This window comes from Cydia amplana, chromosome 24, assembly GCF_948474715.1.
Source record: "Cydia amplana chromosome 24, ilCydAmpl1.1, whole genome shotgun sequence".
Classification (NCBI taxonomy): Eukaryota; Metazoa; Arthropoda; class Insecta; order Lepidoptera; family Tortricidae; genus Cydia; species Cydia amplana.
Window position 1 is genome coordinate 9,051,511 of NC_086092.1, and position 22,601 is coordinate 9,074,111.

The 22,601-nt window shown below is 37.6% G+C and overlaps 2 protein-coding genes across 2 annotated transcripts; one reads left to right on the forward strand and one right to left on the reverse strand.

Moving 5' to 3' along the window:
* The first annotated feature begins 640 nt into the window (after window positions 1-640).
* LOC134659094 (THAP domain-containing protein 5-like) lies at window positions 641-9,088 on the forward strand. The gene is made up of 4 exons (XM_063514701.1): window positions 641-749; window positions 4,839-5,022; window positions 5,781-5,868; window positions 8,328-9,088. The coding sequence occupies exons 1-4, from the start codon at window positions 673-675 to the stop codon at window positions 9,086-9,088; spliced, it is 1,110 nt and encodes a 369-aa protein (XP_063370771.1). The 5' UTR covers window positions 641-672.
* Window positions 9,089-14,911: 5,823 nt separating this feature from the next.
* Window positions 14,912-22,601, reverse strand: LOC134659328 (uncharacterized). Its single transcript, XM_063514992.1, has 8 exons — window positions 22,552-22,601; window positions 21,862-22,012; window positions 21,352-21,551; window positions 20,450-20,533; window positions 19,438-19,924; window positions 18,027-18,157; window positions 16,819-17,004; window positions 14,912-14,985 (listed from the first exon to the last, which is right to left on the reverse strand). Exons 1-8 carry the CDS (start codon window positions 22,585-22,587, stop codon window positions 14,920-14,922), a joined length of 1,341 nt encoding a protein of 446 aa, XP_063371062.1. The 5' UTR covers window positions 22,588-22,601; the 3' UTR covers window positions 14,912-14,919.

Below are 22,601 nucleotides of genomic sequence, written 5' to 3' on the forward strand. Positions count from 1 at the left end.
GCGGAACCGTATGCCGCATTGTCCGCATTGAAGCCGTCCGGTGTGCGTGCAGGACAGCTATAAACTGCATAGCGCTGTCTCGTCCACACATCGAAACGGGGTCTAACCGCGGAATACAAATGTTAGTTTTTTTACAATTAGTCCTAGATACAATGTTTATAATTATTAAGTAGTATAATATGTATAATAGTTATGACTATAATGGATATATACTTGGTCAACCAGATCTTGACAGTAGAAAAAGGCGGCAAATTTGAAAAATGTAGGCGCGAAGGGATATCGTCCCATAGAAAAATTGAATTTCGCGCCTTTTTTTACTGACAAGATTTGGTTGACCAGCTATAATTATAATAAAAAAAATAAACTTAGTTATGACAATACACGAATGCACCTTAAATTAAAAATCAACGTGCAGTTGTCAATGCCATGTCATTGTCAAGTGTCATTAATGAATGTAATTTATTATTGCCGTAAATCCTTATCACAAACAAACATTAACTTATATCTTCGTAAAGCTGGCCTTACGGGCACTACTGAGTAAATTGCGTTTACTCTGCTCACCAGTGCGAGCCAGTTTTATAGAACGTAGTGAATTATCACAATCATCATATAAATAAATGCTCTTTGCAGTCTTGGAGCCATTCGTAGCAAGTCACGCAGCACAATATAATAATGGCCAGTTGCGCCGTTAGATGGTGTAAAAACAATCTTAGAAAGGTTCAAAAGAAAGATGGGATCACATTTCATCGGTAAGTAATTTCAAATTACATTTAATTATTGCTTAAAACAAATTTTAAGTGATAATTTTATTAACAACTCATGTTCCTTATTTCCGAGTTATAATGGATATATATACCTACCTAAATACTTAAATATACCTATACATATAATACATTCTATCTATCTGTGATGAACATACTTACAAAAAAATGCCGTTGCCAGGATTTGAACCCAGGACCTCCTACTTTGTAGGCAGGGTCACTACCAACTAGGCTAGGAGGCCATCAAAAAAGTTGTGAAAATAAGTTGTCATCAATATTTAGAAGGATGTGACAAGATTTTTACATTACGATTTTAAGTAAAATTATCAAAATTAAATTAAATCACAGGTGTTCGTTTATTTGAAATTATTATAATATTACTCAAATTAAGTTAATCCTTGTTTATAAAAAGTATAATATACTTAATAAAACATAAAATCTTCTGGGATATATTTTAACTGTAAGGTGCAACACACATGGGCTAGTTTTTGGCACCTGTGTTTTTGTATGGACAAATCATACATAGATGATGTTTGAATTTATTCTATGACCAAAGAGGTTCCGGAGCTTAATTACTGATAACAACAGTCCACGTGCAGTGCACCTAAAGGCTGCATTTCCACACATTTTCATAGAAGTTTGACGTTTAAAATAACATGTCTACAGCCTAGGCTATAAAAATCGCTGCAGATTTATCATGGTCTGACTCTACCAGCGCCATCTGGGTAAAGCTTTGGGACTTTGTCCTCACTGCTTGCTTTTTGTTTCATTAGCGCTTGAACGAGGCAGTGTACCGGACGTGTCGAGTCACCAACGCGTTACCCTCGCGTGAGTTACCAACGAGCGAGTCACTAACTTGAGCAAGAGTGTCCAAAATGCCGTCGTGCGTGATGCGGTGGTGCAGCAACTACCCGCAAACTGCTAACAAAGCAGCCGGCGTCACATATCATTCGTAAGTAAGATTATAAATAGCTAGAGTTAGACCAAGGTGAGTCTACAACGATAGGACACGCAGCACATGTGTTATTTTATACGTCATAATTTAATAGAAGTTTGAAGATTATTCATTTAAAATAGTGTTATTTTGCCAGTGCGTTTGCTATCAAAATCGTTGCAGACTTATCTTGGTCTAACTTTATATGTTTTTAGGTATATATACCGGCCTCCTAGCCTGCTTGGTAGAGAGCGTAGAGACCCTACTTATGAAACAGGAGGTCCGGGGTCCGAATCCTGGTATAATTCAGCCTATATACGTCCCAATGCTGGACGCAGGGCAGGCCTGCTCTCATGCGTGAAAGGGTTTGGGCTATAGTCCCCACACTGGCACAATGCGGGTTGGAGACTTCACATACACCTTTGAATTTCTTCATGGATGTATGCAGGTTTCCTCACGATTTTTTCCTTCACCGAAAAGCGAATGGTAAATATCAAATGATATTTCGTACATTTTGAAAAACTCATTGGTACGAGCCAAGGTTTGAACCTGATTGAAAGTCGCACGCTCTTATCGCTAGGCCACGAACGCTCTTCAGTCAGACTTCTGAAGTTAAAGTTATTCTATAGTCTGTATCTTTAGGTATTTAAAAAAGAGTAAAAAAAATCTACCCTCAAATGGCTTCTTAAGGCAGCACGGCTAGCACATGATGGGCGCGACAGTCGACAGGCGAGAAAATGCCGCGACATAGAGCTCTCTCGCGAATCGGTAGCATAAGAGCCGCGCGACAACCCGCTGTCTCGCGGACAAATGTCAAAGCGACATAATTTTGTCTTTGACAGTTCCACGCGGGATACTCTCGAAAATCGTAGCACGAGTGTACTATGGGAGACAAAATGTCCCGCGTTTGAACGTCAAAATGAGAGAAATTGTCTTCGAGGCTAGAGGGTCGCGACAAGCGCATTTGGTCGAAGTTTTGTTGACTTTTGTTCTAAAAGAAAGATAATTTTCCATATTTTATATTTATTTCATACTACAACACTTTTTTGTTTAAGTATAATTTGAATCTTGAGTTTCATGATCATGCCATTAATATCAAAATGATTATATTTTTTCACAATGACTTGTTTGTTCTCTTAAGTTAAACGAAAATCCGATAGAAAAAAATCTAAGCCTAAGATTGTACGATCACGACCTCATCAACAAAGCAAACCGTTGGTGGCGAATTGACCGGGGGATAATTAATAGAAACATAAATAATTGATACAAAAATATTACATTGCTAATCCGCGAAACAATTACGTGCTATCAATCAGTGCTAACTCGTTATATTTACTTACACGCGTATTTTTACATGCAATTATTGTTGACAACCTATATTATGTCGCTCCTTAGGTGTTTCCATTCATTGTGGGATATAAACAACACAATCCCGACCTGAATATTGCATCAACCTTACTTATAATAAGTAAATGAAAAAGTGAATCTGTACCTATGTACAGTCAGCAGCAATAGTTGCTAAGCGGGCGAGGTGTTCAAAATGATCTTGACGCGACTTTATTGTTAAGAGAATAAGAGCGCGTCAAGGTAATTTTGAACACCTCGCCCGCTTAGCAACTATTGCTGCTGACTATATGTTACCTCTTGACGCTTAATCCGCCGAACCGATTTAGACGAAATTTTGTGAAACATCATTCCACAAAGAATGCAAATAATGAATCTGGCAGCTCAACTCAACCTCCACCTCACAGAAGACCACAGCCGTAATACTTACTTTGTAGTGTACGAGTTGGTACTAGCCTAATCCTTAAGTTACGATTCCCACCGACCGGCTGGAGTTGGGCCGCGCCGGAGTGCTTTTTCAGTGTACCTATTTACATAATGTGTGGCAGAAGCGATAGAATCCGTCCGGAGCCATCCGATCCGCAAGCAGCCGACCGGCTTTGGGCATACAAATGTGAAATGCGCTCCGACTCCGACGAATCGTACTTAAATCTGAGTACCTATCTCAAAAAGGTCAAAGTAAATAAAATCATTTAAAGTTTTTGGTAGTATTTATTTAAAAGTCACATTATTTGAGAAGTGTTATCAACACTCGACTGTCCTTGCACGGAGTAGGTTCCCAACTTGAGCCCTTCTATGTCCTCCGTGATGGCAGGAGGGCTGCGGTTAGCAGCAGCATGCTTAGGTGTAGAGAATACCTCCGTGTTTGATGACAGGCTTGTGCATGATTGTCATTCAATCTATCTTCGAAGCCAGCAATGCAGTGGCTAGCCAGCCATAACGGAGATATGTCGGGGATTAGCATAAGATATTTAGTCTGTAAATAAGATTTAAAAGGAATGTATTTTTTTTGCAAAAGACAACGGAAAAGAGCTTTATGAAGATTGAATTGTGTACTACTTACAACTTGACTTCTTCGTAAAGATGGTATTTTGTTAGCCAAAACTTTTAACAAAACGCCAATTATTCGTAAGGAGTTGTATTTTAATGAATAGGTAGGTAATCTTTAGATAATTATAATAATATATTCCAACTTGTAACGACAAAGCGAATCAATTTTTGATTGACATTATTGACACTGACATTTTCGACTTAAAAATAATATTTGCTATTTCTTACTCTTCATACTGCGAGAAAGAGACAAAGTTATCGTGACTAGGGACGCTCCGTTTCTAAGGCTGACTATTAATTACTTATCCGATTATTATTTTACCGATTCAGTGTTGCCACGAATGAAAAGTTTGTTCCATGTATAAATGGCCACATTGGCTAAGTCGCGCGCGGGATGGCTCTCTCTCGTGGAACTCTTTTCTCGATGTGCGAACTCATGCTGCCAAAATCGAGGAATTGACAGATAGAGATAGAAATTTGTGACGGGCGACTGCCGTCTCTCGCGGCGCGAGCTATCCCGCGGATAATCATGTGCTAGCCGTGCGGTTGAGGGTAGATGAAAACATTACACGATCAAATAATGTAGGTTAAAGTCAGGTCGATCAGTGACAGATCCAGGTGGTTTTGTATTTGGTTGGTTAATCAATAAATGTAATAACTACCAGAAAATGTACAAATTATTTGTTTACTTTTATTTAAGTACCTAAATATACAGAGTATAGTACGTTGATTCTGAATATATGTTTCAGGTTCCCAAGTAACAAATCAATGCATCAAAAATGGACTGAGATAATTCGGAAGCAGCGAAGCGACCCGGACTGGTCGCCTTCGAGACACAGCCGGGTTTGCTCGCAACACTTCGATGAGAAATCCAAATACACGACGCGGAAAGGCATCGCCAAACTTAACAGCACAGCCGTTCCTGTTTTAAAGGTAAAGGGTTTGTCGAACGTGAACTTTTATCAGTCAAAGTTACCAAAAATGTATGGGGCCTTATGGCACCATCTACTTCAGCCTTCGGCTATTATATTCGAGATACAATTTTTTATTAGACTACACATCTTTTACTGACGAATTGACGGCCTCCTAGCGTAGCACGAGGCAGGTCCCGGGTTCGAATCCCGGCAAGTTCGAGTTCATTCATCACAAATGGTTCCCTTTATGCTTGGGTTAGCTAAAGTTAAAGAGTTTAGGTAACAAAAAAAAACATTAAGTTTTGACCACCAGAGTAACTATTATGTAATGATGATGTATGTCTAGGATGTATTCTTGTAGTATTTTTAATTTTATTCCAAATTTTCCTTTAATATAAGGAAAAAATGGGTAAGTAAAGTTGCAATTTGAGACTCTGGTGCCGTTAAAAGTTGTAATCGTCTTTCGGCAGATGTCGCTTTACGCCACCCCAAAGGCGTGTAATCGTGTATACATAAGGGAAGGAATGGAAAGATTTGCGAGGTCCTGGTAGGCTTCCGTAGCTCAATTGGTTAAGAGCAACGCACGGATTGCGGAGGATGCGGGTTCAAGTCCTGCCGGAAGCGTAACTTTTTCCATTTTTTCCTTTAATATCCTTATTTGTATTGTATGTAGAGCGGGCGCTCTCGCTCTGCACTCGCTGTAAAATTTGATGCCTTTAGGCTTCATCAAATCGACAACTGAAAACTGAATGCTAAGGTGTCTCTGTTTATTTACAGATGACTAGGAAGGACGCACAATCCGTCCGTCCGTCCGTCCCGACGAAAGCTCCGGAAACTTTTCCCTGGCAGGACTCGGACAGCTCTGGTATTCAGTAATTCAGTAATTTATTGCTTTCATAGGTACATTACATGGTGGTACAACAAAACAAGATCAGCTATGAGCCCTGCAAGGGCACTGCAATTTACATTCTTAATTAGCTTAATAACTAACTAAACTAATAAAATATAAATAATTAATAATACAATTTAAATAATAATAAAACATTAATAGTGTGCTTTTACCGACTTACATGAAATCTTTATTTTTATCTTTATTACTAATATGTCATTATTGGGCATTAAAATTAAAATTATGGAACTATCTCATGCTTGGACTATGATTCAGTTACTGTCATTATTGTCTTTTAGGTATTCCTCAACTGTGTAATAAGTTTTGTCCACAAGAAATTGTTTTAAAATTTTTATGAACTTCGTTCGGTTGGGCTCATTTTTTATGTGGTTTGGCAATTTATTGAAAATCCTTATTTTTTTTTAAATATCAATAGGTATATAATGTTAATTTAATCTAATTTCTAAATAAATATTAAATATACCTACTAAACTACATAATAATTACATTTCATCTTCCAAGAAGTCATTATAGTAGTTTATGCAACAGTGATATAATAAGGGTTCTTAAAATTCAAGGGTCGAAGTTACAAAACGAGACGTAGTCGAGTTTTGTAAAAAAAGACCCGAGAATTTTAAGAACCAATTATGAGCTGTTGCATACATTACTTTTTCTATGACAGCTGCAGCAAAAAAAAAGAGTTATAATTAAAAAAAAAAGAGTTATTATTTAAAAAAAATTGAGTTATTATTTAAAAAAAAAAAGAGTTATTATTGTAAATGAAAACATACCTCTTTCAATCAAGATGATCGGAACTTGTATCTTTAAAAAAAATAAAGCAGTTGTATTATACTCATAAGATGACTGCTAGCAGTCATCTTATGAGCCTATAGACAAATCATTCAAATGACATTGCTTTAGATATCACTGTCAGTCATTTAATTGACACATTTAAGTGCTGGAGTAGAAAAAGATTATAATAGCATTTGTTGATTAAAAAGTCCTTCAACTGCTTATTGAATAGCGCGTCTGAAGTTTGCAATTTAAGGTCGTCGCTGATTTTATTGTAAATTTTGATTGCCATCATGTTTGGGCTTGATTTGTGTAGCTTTAGTACAGAACTTATGGGTGGCGCCAGGTTATTCTTAAATGTGTATGTTCATCCATACATGTAAAGTGTATTTTTTTATTCGGTAGACTAAAATGACAGTTCATAGTATGAAATGACACATGATCTTCATACTATGAAATGTCATTTTAGTCTACCGAATAAAAAAATAGACTTTAGGTACTAGTTATGGAAAGTTTCGAAAAAGTTGGAACTGTTAGGAAAATTTAACAGGAAACAAAATATTTATTTATTTTTATTTATTTAAACTTTATTGCACAATACATAAAAATAATGTACAAATGGCGGACTTAATGCCTAATGGCATTCTCTACCAGTCAACCATCGGGCCAAACAGAGACATGTAAAATTGGTGCAATGAGAAAAAGGAATTTACTTATTAGAACTTAGTAAACAACTAAACAATTAATAATTCTGATAAACTACATGTAGAATACACAAATAAAAACACTAGAATATATATAATTAATATACTACTACATATTTCATACCAGTTTCATACATACTCATAATATGACCGATGGCACACCAGTATTCATCCAAACTATCCAAAGATAACTGATTGTATAAGATGTGTTGTTGAAGAGCTCGCGAGCATTGAGCGGTGAGCGGTAAGCGATTAATTGTCACCTTGGCTAGGCCGCCTGCTAACAAATTTCACCTGTAGAGAACAGCAGAATCAAAAACTTCTCAAAAACATTTCACGCAATTAATGGAGGCCCCCCAACCGATAAAAAATCATGAATTTTTTGGGGTCCCTTTGTTTCCCATAAAGTTTTAAGTCATAATGTAGTGTTTATCATATTATCGTCCTAAAACTGAATTTTCAGGATTTTCGTAAGGTTATCCTATAGATAGGTTAGGTTTGTTTTATGGCAATCCTGAAAAGTGACGTGTTTCTGAACCAAATAAATTATGACTAACGAAAATACGGGCAAACAATACATTTGGGAAACAATATTGACGACCGGTCTGGCCTAGTGGGTAGTGACCCTGCCTGTGAATCCGCGGTCCTGGGTTCGAATCCCAGTAAGGGCATTTATTTGTGCGACGAGCACAGATATTTGTTCCTGAGTCATGGTTGTTTTCTATGTATTTAAGTATTTGTATATTATATATATCGTTGTCTGAGTACCCACAACACAAGCTTTCTTGAGCTTACCGTGGGGCTTAGTCAATTTGTGTAATAATGTCCTATAATATTTATTTATATTTAATAGAGACTCATTCTTTTACTCCAAGCATGTATACATATTGAATGTTTTTTATAAGAAATAATACCTATACAGTTTTTTTTTACTTTCAGATCAAGAAGTGACCAATGTCGAATTGGTGCCATTAGTGTCCCTCGAGCAGTGTCGCTTCTGCGGCGACTTTTCCAAAAACTGCCTCTACATCGATAACAAGCCTTACGTCCACAACAATAAGACCGAATTTACCTTAAACGGTATCTGTGTAAACCTAGACTTCAGTAATGATCACTTGCCGAAAACTGTTTGTAGAGATTGTGATGTTAAGTTACAAGAATTAGCTGATTTTGTTAACGTTGTCAAAGCAGCCCAGGATTCACTTATCAATGTTACTGATGAAGATGGAATTCAAGAAGATGAGATTAATAGCAAAGATATAGATGAAGAAAATACTATAGATGTTAAAATTGAAGATGAGTCACCAACACATGAACAAGTTAATGAAAATGATGTTGTTGTGCGAGTTGATGATACGAATGAAGCTGAATTAATAAAAGTAGCTGAAGACACAATTAAATCTTTTAATAATAAAAGGAAAGTTAAAGTGGCAGATAGAAACCTGAAGAAAGCTAAAGGCACTAAAAGACAAAAAAATGAAGATTCACTTGACAATGAAGTTAATAATGATGAAAAGCTTGATTTTATAGTTAAAGATACAATTGAAATAGGTTCAACTAGAATACAAAAGCCTAAAGTTTGTAGGGATGAAAAAAATGAACTCTACATTGAAATTGATGTAAAAAAAGAAGTCATTGAGAGTAGTGATATATGTGATGTGGAAGAATATGATGTGAGTAACAAGAAAGATTTAACCTAGTAAAACATAATATGCAGATTATGTGCTACATAGTACATAAAGTCTATTTTTTCTTTCCGTAGACTAAAACGACATTTCATGTGTTGCTAGTTTTTTACGTCTTATAAATAGTGATGTGCTACAACCGGTACTAACCGAAAATAAACTATTGGGAGGTACATATACATATTCGTTGATGAAGTGTCTGTAAGTCTGTAACACAATGAATGGATAACCCGTGACGTGCTAAAAGGGGACACTAGGAAGAGGTATTAAAAATGTGAAATAGTGTAGGTAAAAATGTCATCATTTTGAGGTATTTAGAAATGTTGTATCCAGGTCTGTACACAATATTTCTAATATTTTAAAGCGATTTGGCGTTGCGTCAGGTCGGCGATACGTCAATGTAATTTTTTTAATGTTCGAGTAGATTAGTAGTGAGTAGATTACTTACATTTATTGTTAATTTTGAATATAAAATTAATTTAATATATATCGGTTATTTACAAACCGAAATCAAAGGTCAGCACTATATGTTTTAAGCTGGTCACATTATTTCTACGTTTGACATTTGTGGTTGTCATTTTAGTCTGCGGAAAGAAAAAATAAACTAGTAAACTTTTCGTCATATCGGTGCGAGTAACAAAAGTATATAGACGTTTTTAGATATCTTTGTAGCAATTGATAAGTAAATAATAAAAAAGTGTCATGTTTTAAAATGAATAAATAAGTACAGTTAAAATAAGTTTTATTTAAAAAAGTACTTTTACCTACTTAGCTTGCTGCATGTTTCACAGGAGTATGGCTTTTCTCTTATTCGTCTGTGTATCACTAAAAGGGTCCATCGTGTAAACTTCTTGCACATTCGCAGTTATATGGTTTTTCCCTAGAGCTTCAATGGGGTTGGCCGGTCGAAGTATTTAGCAATGGCGCCATCATAACTTGCCCTGATGGCGCCAGCAGCATAGCTTGCCCGGTCAATCCCTAGAATTGTCAAATTTTTGTTTTTTTAATGGAATTATGTCCTGGATGCCAGCTCTTTAAGTCAACCCCCCATTTTCAACATAAACCTAGTATTGTAACTAGACCAGGCTTCGATCAACACGGGCTTCCGACACGTCGGAAGGGATAGGCCCAAGCGATATCTTGACATTCAAATCATTCTGCCATTTTTCGCGGGGGGAACGTGCACACAATCGCACCTCTCACACACATAAAATCCAATCTGTAATGACGACACAAATACATAGAAAATGACACCCTACACAGACAAATCTTGCACACCCAGGGGCGTATTTACCCTAGGGCCAAGGGGGCCATGGCCCGGGGCGGCAGACCGCGGGGGGCGGCGAAACCGCCTCCTCGCGGCTTTTTCTGGGCGCCTTTTATAATCAAACTTAGCTATATTTTTTATTATATTTTAATTGACATTTAAATTAATAAACAAACGAACGCATCAAACCCCACCAATTGCTTAAAATATCTACCAACAAGTACCTAAATTAAGCAACATTTTCGTTCAAGAAGTATTAGTACGGCGCATGTAGGGCGTGATCACCGCCTACGAAAATAAAATGAGCTTGAGGCAACTAAGCTTACTCATAAAAAATAAGGGCCTTAAAGAAGCATTCCCATATGTAGAAATTGCATTGCGCATTTTTCTTTGCACCGCAGTGACTAATTACAGTGCAGAACGATCATTTTCTGCACTCAAAAGAATAAAAAAATTATCTACGCTCCAGGGCCCGGCCACATGTCAGCGGTGCGACGCCGCCGCCGCCGCGCGGCGTCGCCCGCCGCACGCAAAACTTTGCGGTGCCGAGCGGCGTGCGGCGACGCGTGCGATGCCGCGCTGCATAGTAAAATATAAAATTCGACTACCAGTTGTTTGATCAGACATGGATCCCTTCATAGCGATAGCGGTTCGCCAAAAAACGCTGCAAATGGTGTTAAAGGTATGAAAATCGGTACGATTGATCTTTAGGACATTTGAAACAATTTGACCCGAAGCACCAACAAATAAAAAAAACGAGAGGATTTATGACGTCATCTTGTTTTGTATAGAATAAAAAAAAATTGTTTAGAAACCTATCGTGTGTGGTATTACACGAAAGGTCTTTCTGAGCCGATTCCAAAAATATATCACATCATTACATTTGAGTACATATATTTTTTTTAATTATAATAAAACTAATTTTCAAGACATACCAAGTTTGAGCTTCTCCAGATACAATACCGTTAAAATTGTTTTGTAAAATATACTTCAAATTATACCTAATATCCACATGTCTAATCCTAATAAAGCAATTTTGAAAATATTTACATTTAGTTTTTTTTTTAATTTTTAAATATCCTCATATTAGGTATAATTTGAGGTATATTTTACAAAAAAATATTGAATGGTATTGTATCTGGAGAAGCCCAAACTTATTGGTATGTTTTGAAAATTATTTTTATTATAATTAAAAAAAATGACTGAAGTGTAATGATATGATATATTTTTAGAATCGGCTCAGAAAGCCCTTTCGATTAATAGCACACACGATAGCTTTCTAAACATTTTTTTAAAATTCCATACAAAAAATAGTTGACGTCCTTATCTCGTTTTTTTATTTGTTGGTGCTTCGGGTCAAATTGTTTCAAATGTCCTAAAGATCAATCGTACCGATTTTCATACATTTAACATCATTTGCAGCATTTTACTGAATTTCTCGGTGTACTGCCAGCGCTATCACACGTGTTCTGCTCTTGCTGCTGTTAAGAAGGCGAAGAAATAAAAAAACAATTGAAAAGAAAAAATTGGGTGAACCCATATCTTCGTATAATGAATGAAGATGGAAATCATTTCAAAAGAAAATACGAGGCGTTGAAGATGACTGAAAATAAATTTTATAACTAGATATTTTCGAATGTCTGTGCCGTGTTTTGAAGAACTTTTAAGCAAAATATCACCTCGACAACAGCAAGAGCAGAACACGTGTGAAGGGATTCATGTCTGATCAAACAACTGGTACCTAGTCGAATTTTTATTCTTTACTATGCAGCGCGGCATCGCACGTGGCGACGCACGCCGCTCGGCGGCACCGTGGCGCCGCCGGGCGGCACTGCTAAATTTTGCGGTGCGGCGGGCGACGCCGCAGAGCGGTTTGCGGCGCCGCTGATGTCGCACCGCTGACATGTGGCCGGGCCCATCAGCGAAGAGCGCCTGAATAGCTTAGCTCTTCTTAATATAGAAGCTGAGCTGACAAACGTTTTAAATTACGACAGCGTCATTGATGATTTCATCAACCAATTTGTACATAGGAAAACAATGTAAATGCCTATGTGAGTAAATGTTTAGTTTTTTTTTATTTCACACCTAGGGCTTGCAATTCGAATATTCGAATATTCGAATTTGTCGAATATTCGACCTGTTTTGATATTCGAATATTCGGCCGCTCAGGTTTCGAATATTCGAATATTTTTTATTACTATAAAAAAATCTATGTCATCCGCTGTAGTTACAGTTTCTGTATGTTTTACGGGTATTTACAGTGAATGAGGAACGGTAGGTAGGTACCCAAATACGAAGGAAATAATATTTTTACTGTATTCCTCTTCGTGAATACAGTGAAACCTAACTCAATTTAAAAGAAAACGAAATCAAAAAGTATGTTATTTTTACGGTGCGTAAGTTTTAAGTTAAAGGGTCATTCTGTTTATTCAGTACAAGCGTACGTTAAGCGAATTTTTGAAGTCTAAACCTTGCCACTTATCGCAATTCTCAAATTTAATCATACCAAACCTGCCCAACTTGGTAATCTAACCATGCACCTTTAGCTGACGAATAATTCACCCAGTACTCAACTAACTTTTTCCCTTAAATGTTCCAATATTATATAATTAGCCGACCATTAGGAATAGTAACTTGCCAAAACAAATAAAGTCAATAAAGATTCAAAATACAATTAAATTAAAGGCCTTTTTACAGGCCTCTGAGTGATTACAAGTTAATTTAAATCGGAAAATAATTACCTACTAAAAAAATATCTTACATACCTAAGTGTTTGGATGGTTAAAGTTATATTATTTCACGCAACGACGCATTTATAATAAGTTTTATCTAGAAATATTAAATACGTCTAATTTTGGCGTTTTACTTGTTTTTATAAATGTGGGCATCTTATTAATAGTAGGATGATAAATCTAGTCAATTAAGTGGATTTCTGCCAAATATCCTTAGTTTTAGCAATATGTGAAAAAAGCTTTTGAATAAAACAATAATAAACGGATTTCTCGTTCCTTTTCTTATTTTTTATAATATTCGAATAATTATTCGAATATTCGAATACGTCGTCAGAAAAGTCGAATATTCGAATATCTGAAAGTTTCGAATATTTGCAAGCCCTATTCACACCCCAAAGGTACTTGTTGCAGGTTTTTTCCTAAATAAAATACTTTATCGTCACTGATGAAGGGGGGCGGCAAATCAAAATGGCCCGGGGCGCCAAATTTGTAAATACGCCTCTGTGCACACCTCGATCTGTTTTTGTGAGCGGACGAGTCACAACACGCACACTAACACATTTTCGTCAAAGAATTTTATCGTTTTCTGAGAGATGAGAAGTCGGATTTGTCGCTCGACCGATCCGCAATTTGTACTGGGCGAGCAAAATCGATAAATCCAACATTTACATGAGACTAAAATATAATAATTGTATTTAAATGTAATTAAACGTATGACATGTAAAAAAAATATTACTTGTGAAATGTAACACCTTCTTTTTGTGAATTTGATGTCCCCGACCTCTTTTTACAACAAAAAACTGAGCAATTAGGCATTTTTTCTGCTGCTGTGTTCACTCGCGCGTCTGGACTCGGTCTAGTTAAAAATCCGAGCGCAACTAGTTTTATTACCCGCGCTAGATCAGTTGATCTTGTACCTAGGCAGAGGGGAAATAGTGCGAATGCCGCATCCCTTCCGTGTTGATCGAAGGTTTGAAATAATTTATTTTAAGTACAGGAAACATCCCTATTGTCAAATTTTTGTTTTTTTAATGGAATTATGTCCTGGATGCCGGCTCTTTAAGTCAACCCCCCATTTTCAACATAAACCTAGTATTTTAACTAGACCAGGCATAAAGGGTAGGGGGAAATGACCGAACGGGATAGTCTTATGTATCTTTCAGTAGGAGTAGCAGCACAGATTATATAATAGTTCTTACGGTAGCAGCGAAAGCGATATTATTGTTTGTCCTTGTCACAGTCTCACATTTTTTTTATTCCCCACCATAAATTACTATGTATTATGGTGGGCAACAAATAAATTTGACCAATCATATGAAACATATGTTTTGTCCCTTCTATAGGATCCTACTTTCTATGATTTTCAACATAAATATATATATATACCTATACATATATGTATGTATATTGAGTAGGTTGATGAATTTCACGAATAATAATACACCAGTGTCTGAAAGAATATTTTATTTAACCTATGCAATGGTCCTCGAGGTAACAATAAGTAACAATCTAAACATTTTCAAATAATAACTAAATCACAGCCGACGAATCACTCGTGAACTAAACTAAAAGTTTTAAACCTGCACTTCTTAACCTTATCGACGCTAATCACCAATATATCCGCACCGTAGGTTCAACGCCAAAGACCGATTAATCGGTCACATATTACAGAGCAACATAGACCTATGTGCATATGCATAAAGTTCAATTTCAGTTTTGACACTTCGGTGACGTGGCGTCAGCGTGACAGCTTTCGTGTTTGACACGGCGTCGAAAAGGTTAAACTCTCTAGGTCAGAATTCAGAGAGGAAACATGCTATAACGTGAGTAATTATAAATGTTTCCTCTTAATATTCATCATCACTGGTGTAATCATCGTCTCTGTAGTTTTTGTATCGCAGATCGATGACATCCTGAAATAATAATCAACATATATTATAAACTAGCGACCCGCCCCGGCTTCTCACGGGTTAACAAATTATACATAAACCTTCCTCTTGAATCACTCGATTTATTTAAAAAACTTAAAAACCGCATTAAAATCCGTTGCGTAGTTTTAAAGATCTAAGCCAGGCGTGGCTCACTCCGCGATTTCGTCGCTTTGCTACAGGTAGCTAAAAGTACATCCGTTCGGCCCCAATTTTGGGGAAAGCCATAAGCCTCGCGTGGCGCTGTCGCCACCTAGCGGCCATATCAGCAGATTCTGTGCTGATCGTAACAGACGCGTTTTGTTAGAGAGTGAGTCTTCTGTACTTAGTACTATTATTTATTCTGTGTCTAAGCATACATAGGGACAGACAGACAGCGGGAAGCGACTTTGTTTTATACTATGTATACTCAAGGTGTAACAAAAATAGTGGGGATCCGTTTCATCATCATCATCTTCCTCGCGTTGTCCCGGCATTTTGCCACGGCTCATGGGAGCCTGGGGTCCGCTTGGCAACTAATCCCAGGAATTGGCGTGGCGTTGCCACTAGTGGGGATCCGTAGGGCATATTTATTAGGAAAAAGTAGATTTTTTTTATTACGCGTTTTTTTTAATGGGCCAGGGGCCCGTTTCTCAAAAGCTTGTAACCTGTAATACAAGCGGATGTCACTTTTTGACAGCTTGAACAGGTGGGAACTAAAGTTCCGATCGCTGTGTCTCGCTCCAACCTATGGTTATCGCTGCCGCCGTCGCAAGTCGCTCAATAGTCGAAGCCAAGCCATAACCATTAAATAAGCTTGGACGTTTAAAATAACACTATACAGGGTGGAAAGATAAGTCGGGCCCTGGAGGGAAACTACCTTAAATCCTTAAGGTGGCTCATTTTACTTAAAGGAGACATTCCTTTATTTTAAAAAAGAAAAATACTTTGAATGCAGTTTGCATTCAAAGTATTTTTCTTTTTTTCTTCAATTTGGCTTGTCTAAAAAAATCTTGAGTACTAAATATTAGATTTTATGGATATTTTGTACGACAGACGAGTGTAAGCTGTGTAAGACCTAATGTTTCTTGGAGAAATGTTATCATTAACATTAACTGTATCGACTAGTAGAATAAAATTGCGAGTTTTTATTTTTTGGAATTTTTAGTCGGTTCGAGTCCCGGGCGAGGCAAGCGAGTTTTAGAAAATCTTTGAATGCAGTTTTGTTTCTTTTTTAAAATAAAGGAATGCCTCCTTTAAGTAAAATGAGCCAGCTTAAGGATTTAAGGTAGTTTCCCTCCAGGGCCCGACTTATCTTTCCACCCTGTATACCAGACGTGGCTCACTCCGCGATTTCGTCGCGTCGCTACAAGTACCTACAAGTACATGCGGCCCACACCAATGTTGGTGTCTAGCCATAGCAGTTGCCGCGCACCGCTACGGAACGGACGCCTGCTCGCGCTTGCGCCACCTAGCGGTCATATCTGTCGTAATAGACGCGTTTTGTTAGAGAGTGAATCTTCTGTACAGTCAGCAGCAGAAGTTGCTAAGCGGGCGAGGTGTTCAAAATTACCTTGACACGCTCTTATTCTCTTAACAATAAAGTCGCGTCAAGAGCATTTTAACACCTGGCCCGCTTAGCAACTTCTGCTGCTGACTGTACCTGGTACTCATATTTAATTACACAAACGGGTCTACCGCGATATAATTTAATTGTTTTTACCTTTAATTCCGACGTTTCAGCTGATTATATGTGTACTAAACGCGAGAGTTTAAAGTGTTATATTGTACCTAGTACTATTATTTATTCTGTGGTCTAACTATAAACAGAACGTATACCTTAAAATCTTCCTCGTTCCCGTTAAAATCCCGCCGATATATGAACAACAGCAGCTTGAAGCAGAGGTTATTGTGGTCGTTGCTGGCGTACTTGCTGTCGCGCAAGTTGTCGCGCATGTCGCGCCGCGCGCTCGCGATGCGTTGTACCGCGCCCGCCGATATATGGCAGAAGGTAATGTCTAACCACTGCGAACCATACATACAATAAATAAGTTTGTAGTAAAGAAAACATAACCACACACCCAACGTCATATCACGTCGAAGTGGTCGTGCCGATGGCACCACGTTTATACAGGGTGTAATCTAAAACGTGATGCAAGATAATCAAACCTGAATCTTTTCATGATTTTGAACAACTTTTACTATGGGGTCAATTTTGTAATATTAAAAAATAATTGAGCTGTAACATAGAAATGGTCAAGGAGAGGTAGACAAAAATGTATGGCAAAGATTTTTTTTATTGTTAATTTACAAAGTTGACCCCATAGTAAAAGTTGTTCAAAATCATGAAAAGATTCAGATTTGATTCTCTTGTATCACGTTTTAGATTACACCCTGTAGATGTCTATACTAGCTTTTGCCCGCGACTTTGTCTGCGTGGAGTTAGTAATTTGGGTAGCTTATTTTTACTCAATATGCTTTTTAACGATTCCACATACAAATTTCCACCCCCCTTTTCAACCCCAAGGGAAATTTTTGGGATAAAAACTCCTATGTCCTTCCCCGGGACTCAAACTATCTCCATACCAAATTTCAACTAAATCGGTTCAGCGGTTATTGATTGCCCATACAAATTTCCACCCACCTTTTCACCCCTTTAAGGGGTGAGTTCTGAGATAAAAAGTATCCTATGTCCTTCCCCGGGACTCAAACTATCTTCATACCAAATTTCAATTAAATAGGTTCAGCGGTTTAAGCGTGAAGATGTAACAGACAGACAGACAGACACACTTTCGCATTTATAATATTAGTATGCATTTATCCTTCGAGCTCCAAAGACGTCATATCACGTCGAAGGACGAACAGACTCAGGTTCTAAAAGCGATAATGATAGGAAGATGATACGTATAAACTCTGGCACAGCGGCCTAAGTCAGTAGAAAAAGGGCGGCAAATTAAAAGATTGTAGGCGCGACTTGACATCCCATATAGAAAAAATAAATTTCGCGCCTTTTTCTACTGACAATGAGTGTGTTTCAGCATAATTACCAGGAGTTTAGGGCAGGCGTAGATACACGCGACTATGTCGTCATCGACGAGCGCGCTGCCCGACAAGTTCAGCTCATAAAGTTGGGGGCCCCGGTGACGACATAACGCGTCCAGCCCCTCTCGAGTTATTTCTGTAGATAATTAAATTATATAGCACATTCTTATACGTTTATCTTTATCCAGGAAAATGATATATATATACTCATGGACAAATTTAGAGGAACGCAAAAAAAAGGTTTAATTACTGGTTAACCTTTTGAACGCCAAACGGCGCATCCATTTGCCGTGCCACTGACGCCACTGGGGTAAAATTTAGTTTTGTGAATAAATAATGCCAACCTAAAAGTGCGGTGTTTTTCAGTAGATTTTCATCAAAAAACGATCGACGTCAAATGCCGTCTTTGGCGTCGTTGTCACGATCTCACGTTGACATCATATGCCGTCTGTGGCGTTCAAAAGGTTAAATGCTCGGTCCGTAATCTGTTAAACATAAGCCAACTCCCATTTACCCAGGCGGTTACATAGTTACACATCTCTATATGAGCCCAGTCTTCAGGGGTCTATATGCAGTCACTGAAGTGTATAAATAGATTATACCAGATTATTGTATTATATAGGTACACGAGTCAATTCCCAAAACAAATACGGATATTAGAAGTAGGTAAGTTAAAATCGATTAGCAAGTTTTGATTACATTTTCAATTCGATTTCAATTTATTTATTTAACAGACAACAATGGCCCATAATGGTTAGTAACAATTAAGATTAAAAACTAAATGGGAACAAAAACAGACAGTAATAACAATCTATCACCTAGTAGCGGTTATGACACACTCAAAATGCTGCATGGTGTCAGTCAACAAGTGAAGTTAATAGGGATGATGACACATGTTGAATTTTATAGCAAAATCTAGTAAAATATATAGCAATAGCAGACGAGCAATTTATCACAATAATGTGGATATTAAAACAAAATATTGAAAAATTACAAAAATACAGGACCTAAAATTTTCAAAATTTAAGTTTTTTTTTTAACTTCCAAAAACGATAAAAGTAAGGGTACCATTCGATTCCTTACATTTCATCCAAAAAAATATTGTATAGCAACTATATACATAAACGCAATATTTCACCGACAAAAACGCAATTTTATTGTTTTGTCCATACTACAAGATGGGCGATGACGTCACGGCCTCTGGCCGTTTTGTATAGGGCGTTTCGCGAGTGAAGTGCGACTGTCGGCCTTTGACTACAATTTCTGACTTTTGTGTTACTTTAATGCAATGGGTCCCATATAGACATTTGATCCCGAACAAACCCGATCGATTGATACCATAAATGAAAATTAGTCATGTAGCCTATTATAGGGAAGTGTGTTAAAAATAGAGCTTATTGTGAAGTGCAAACTCACGGTCGCAGGACAAGTGCAAGGCCAACAAATCCTTACAATTCCTCGCCAACGCTTCCAAATGGTGATCCCACATATCGAAGTTCGCGTTAAACCGATGCAACTTCTCAAGTCGACACACCGACTCGAAAAACACATTACTCTCCTCAAGACACTGCTGGTCGTTATACCTATTAAACATGTCCACAACACTGAAGCCTATCTGTTCCAAATTAGGCATTTTGTCTAACAGCAAATGAAGTTTGCTTCTAATTTCAATTTTACTACGATTTTTCTTCCATAGCACTAAATCTGTCAGATTTTTTAAACGATCTGCGTAAGTAAGGAGGAAGGAGAATTTTAAAGCTCTACAGTCTCTTAGTATGAGACGCTTCATTTGACCAGCTTTCAAATTGTTTAGAAATTTGCCTGTCACGCGTTTGTTGGATATGATCACCAATTCGTTCATATCGCTTGTAAGGAACTGGTTGATGCAATCGTCTGTTATCTCCTGAAACAAATACATCTATTTTAACGCCAAGGACGTCATATCACGTCGAATAAAATATTAGGTGTTAATTATATCAAATGTCTTTAATCTAAAAAAAAAAACGGAAAAGTGCGAGTCGGACTCGCCCACCGAGGGTTCCGTACTTTTTAGTATTTGTTGTTATAGCGGCAACAGAAATACATCATCTGAGAAAATTTCGTCTAGCTACCACGGTTTATGAGATACAGCCTGGTGACAGACAGACAGACGGACGGACAGCGGAGTCTTAGTAATAGGGTCCCGTTTTTACCCTTTGGGTGCGGAAGTTTGACAGCTGAAGAGAGTGGTGCTTTAACTCATACAAAAAGGTGAGGGGCCTTACCTTTTGACCGCCACAGACGTCAAATGACGCGCGGCTACAGCCCAATATCAACCTTCGTGCGTTCCGACAAGGTTCACAATGACGCGCACACGATAGGCGTGGCGTTCAAAGGGTTAATGACCTCTACGTGGACAAAGCCGCGAAATAGTATAATACAAACTTACATCACAATTTTCGAACACGAGCCACGTGAGTTTTTGGAAGTGGAGCGTGTTGGTTGGCGACAACTTCTTTTTTAAATTCGTCAGCTGAAAACAAAATTTAAGAATTAAGTTTGTTCATTTCTAAAAATCTCTCTTATATTGCGATGTCTTTCCCATCACGGAACAATGGTGCTCCGGATCTTTGGGAGGCGTGCGCGGAGCCGAAGCCAACACGTAGAGGAATTTATTCCAAACGAAATGAAACTGTTTAATCATGAACCTTGTCGGAATGCATGGGCGCGTCATTTGACGTCTTTGGCAGTCAAAGGGTTAAATAGTGAGAACCTTAAATAATGTGAACATAATATTAATTATTAACAAGCAGAAACGTCTGCGAACGATGCTATTAAGCTTAGAATAAATTTAAAAGTGGAAAAATTACTGTCTTGTGTTAGACTTCATTGAACTCACGGCCTCTGGATCGATACTTCAACGCTCTGCCATCTGAGCCACCAAGACCTCATCTATAGCCAGCAAATCTTTCCACCATATATGGGTCAAGGGGACCCTAGCGACATCTACCGTAAGAGCGTTACACTGTTGAATTTCCAACATGACTCTGAACTCCGGTAGTCGTTTAAGAAGTGTAACGCTCTTACGATAGATGTCACTAGACCCCCCCTAGGTCCCCTTGACCCATATATGGTGGAAAGATTTGCTGGCTATGGATGAGGTCTTGGTGGCTTAGATGGCAGAGCGTAGGAGTATCGATCCAGAGGCCGTGAGTTCAAGTCACACCCAAGACAGTAATTTTTCCACTTTTAAATTTATTCTAAGCTTAATAGCAACGTTCGCAGACGTTTCTGCTTGTTAATAATTAAAATTTAAGGCCGTGATTTATTTTAAGCTTAATTTGAACATACCCTGAGGACTTCCAGGTTCGGGCAGGTGTCCCTGAGAACCTCCATCACACCCCTGAAATATTGGCCATCGGCATCAAACTCCTGAACTGAAGGTCCACATTTTTTGAGCCAACGTTTGAACGATGGCCATACGTCGCTTGACTTTCTTAATATCAAAGTATTTTCGTCACATTCACTCTCTTGAATCATAATTCTGCGATCTGTAAAGAAGTTTAGTATACCCCTTAACCCGCTTTGTGCCAGTGTGGAGATTATAGCTGAATCCTTTTTGTACAAGACGAGGCCTGTGGCACTATAAGTAATGGTACTACCGTACAGAAAGGACATTTTCTACAAAACCGATGCTCAACAACATAAGGCTTTCCGGTCGGTGCTACATCTATTGTCAAGTAGCAGTACTGATAGTTCCGCTACTCGATGCTAGATGTAGACACTGAAATTAATAGTCTTTTTGGTATCAAAACTGATGTATGGAGTGAGCAATCTATGTATTTTTTTCTCTATGCTTACGTGATATGTGATGAAGCACCAATTTCTGCCAGTCTTTGCAGGTACGTTCCGTCTGCAGGAGCTCCTGAACCGATAAATAGTCCAGGATGAGGCGCCAGCAGTCCGCATTTAGAGAGTTTATTATTGCGCTGTTAGATTCTGGTTCTGATACCTGGAAAATTAATAATTACCGATTATAACAATATTAGGTATAAGTAGTTTATAAATAAAATTATATAAGTAGTTTATAATTACTTTCATGTGTAAAATATTTCCTAAAACAACAAGACTGTTAGTTATGGAGGAGCGAGGCATCCTGATACAGGTTCATTCACCTAAAAGGAAGACCCAACCACTGATGGCAATTTGTAGATTAAGTTTTAATAAGGAAATAAAAAAAAAATCATTTTCATCAATAAACAAGAAAAATTAAAAGATAGTCTGATGGGACAGTTTCAGTAATAAATATTCTGTTTTACACCACAATCTGTGATTTAGTAAATTAGTATATAAAATTACAAAACATAAGTGTTGTTTGAGTACTTTGGTTTGAAGATTAAATAAAATAAGAAGTTACACTGGTCTGGGCCTCAAATTAAAAGTTTATTTTTCTGCCGGCATTGTCAAGGTCGTTAATAGCAGCCATAAAGGATAAACTAGATAAAAGCTGAGATAAATTGTTTAGAAAGTACTTGTTAAGCGGATACCCACCATTCCCAGCTCTGGGTCTTCTTCCATATATTCCATGTTACAAGCAAAAC

Bases quoted from the DNA above. Each gene is read 5' to 3' on its own strand.
- LOC134659094 (XM_063514701.1), top strand. From the start codon at position 673: ATGGCCAGTTGCGCCGTTAGATGGTGTAAAAACAATCTTAGAAAGGTT. The intron at 750-4,838 runs GTAAGTAATTTC...TATATGTTTCAG, and splicing joins GATGGGATCACATTTCATCG to GTTCCCAAGTAACAAATCAA. The intron at 5,023-5,780 runs GTAAAGGGTTTG...GTTTATTTACAG, and splicing joins CAGCCGTTCCTGTTTTAAAG to ATGACTAGGAAGGACGCACA.
- LOC134659328 (XM_063514992.1), bottom strand. From the start codon at position 22,587: ATGGAATATATGGAAGAAGACCCAGAGCTGGGAATG. The intron at 22,013-22,551 runs GTGGGTATCCGC...TTAATTTTCCAG, and splicing joins AAGACCCAGAGCTGGGAATG to GTATCAGAACCAGAATCTAA. The intron at 18,158-19,437 runs GTGAGTTTGCAC...AATTATCTACAG, and splicing joins CTTGCACTTGTCCTGCGACC to AAATAACTCGAGAGGGGCTG.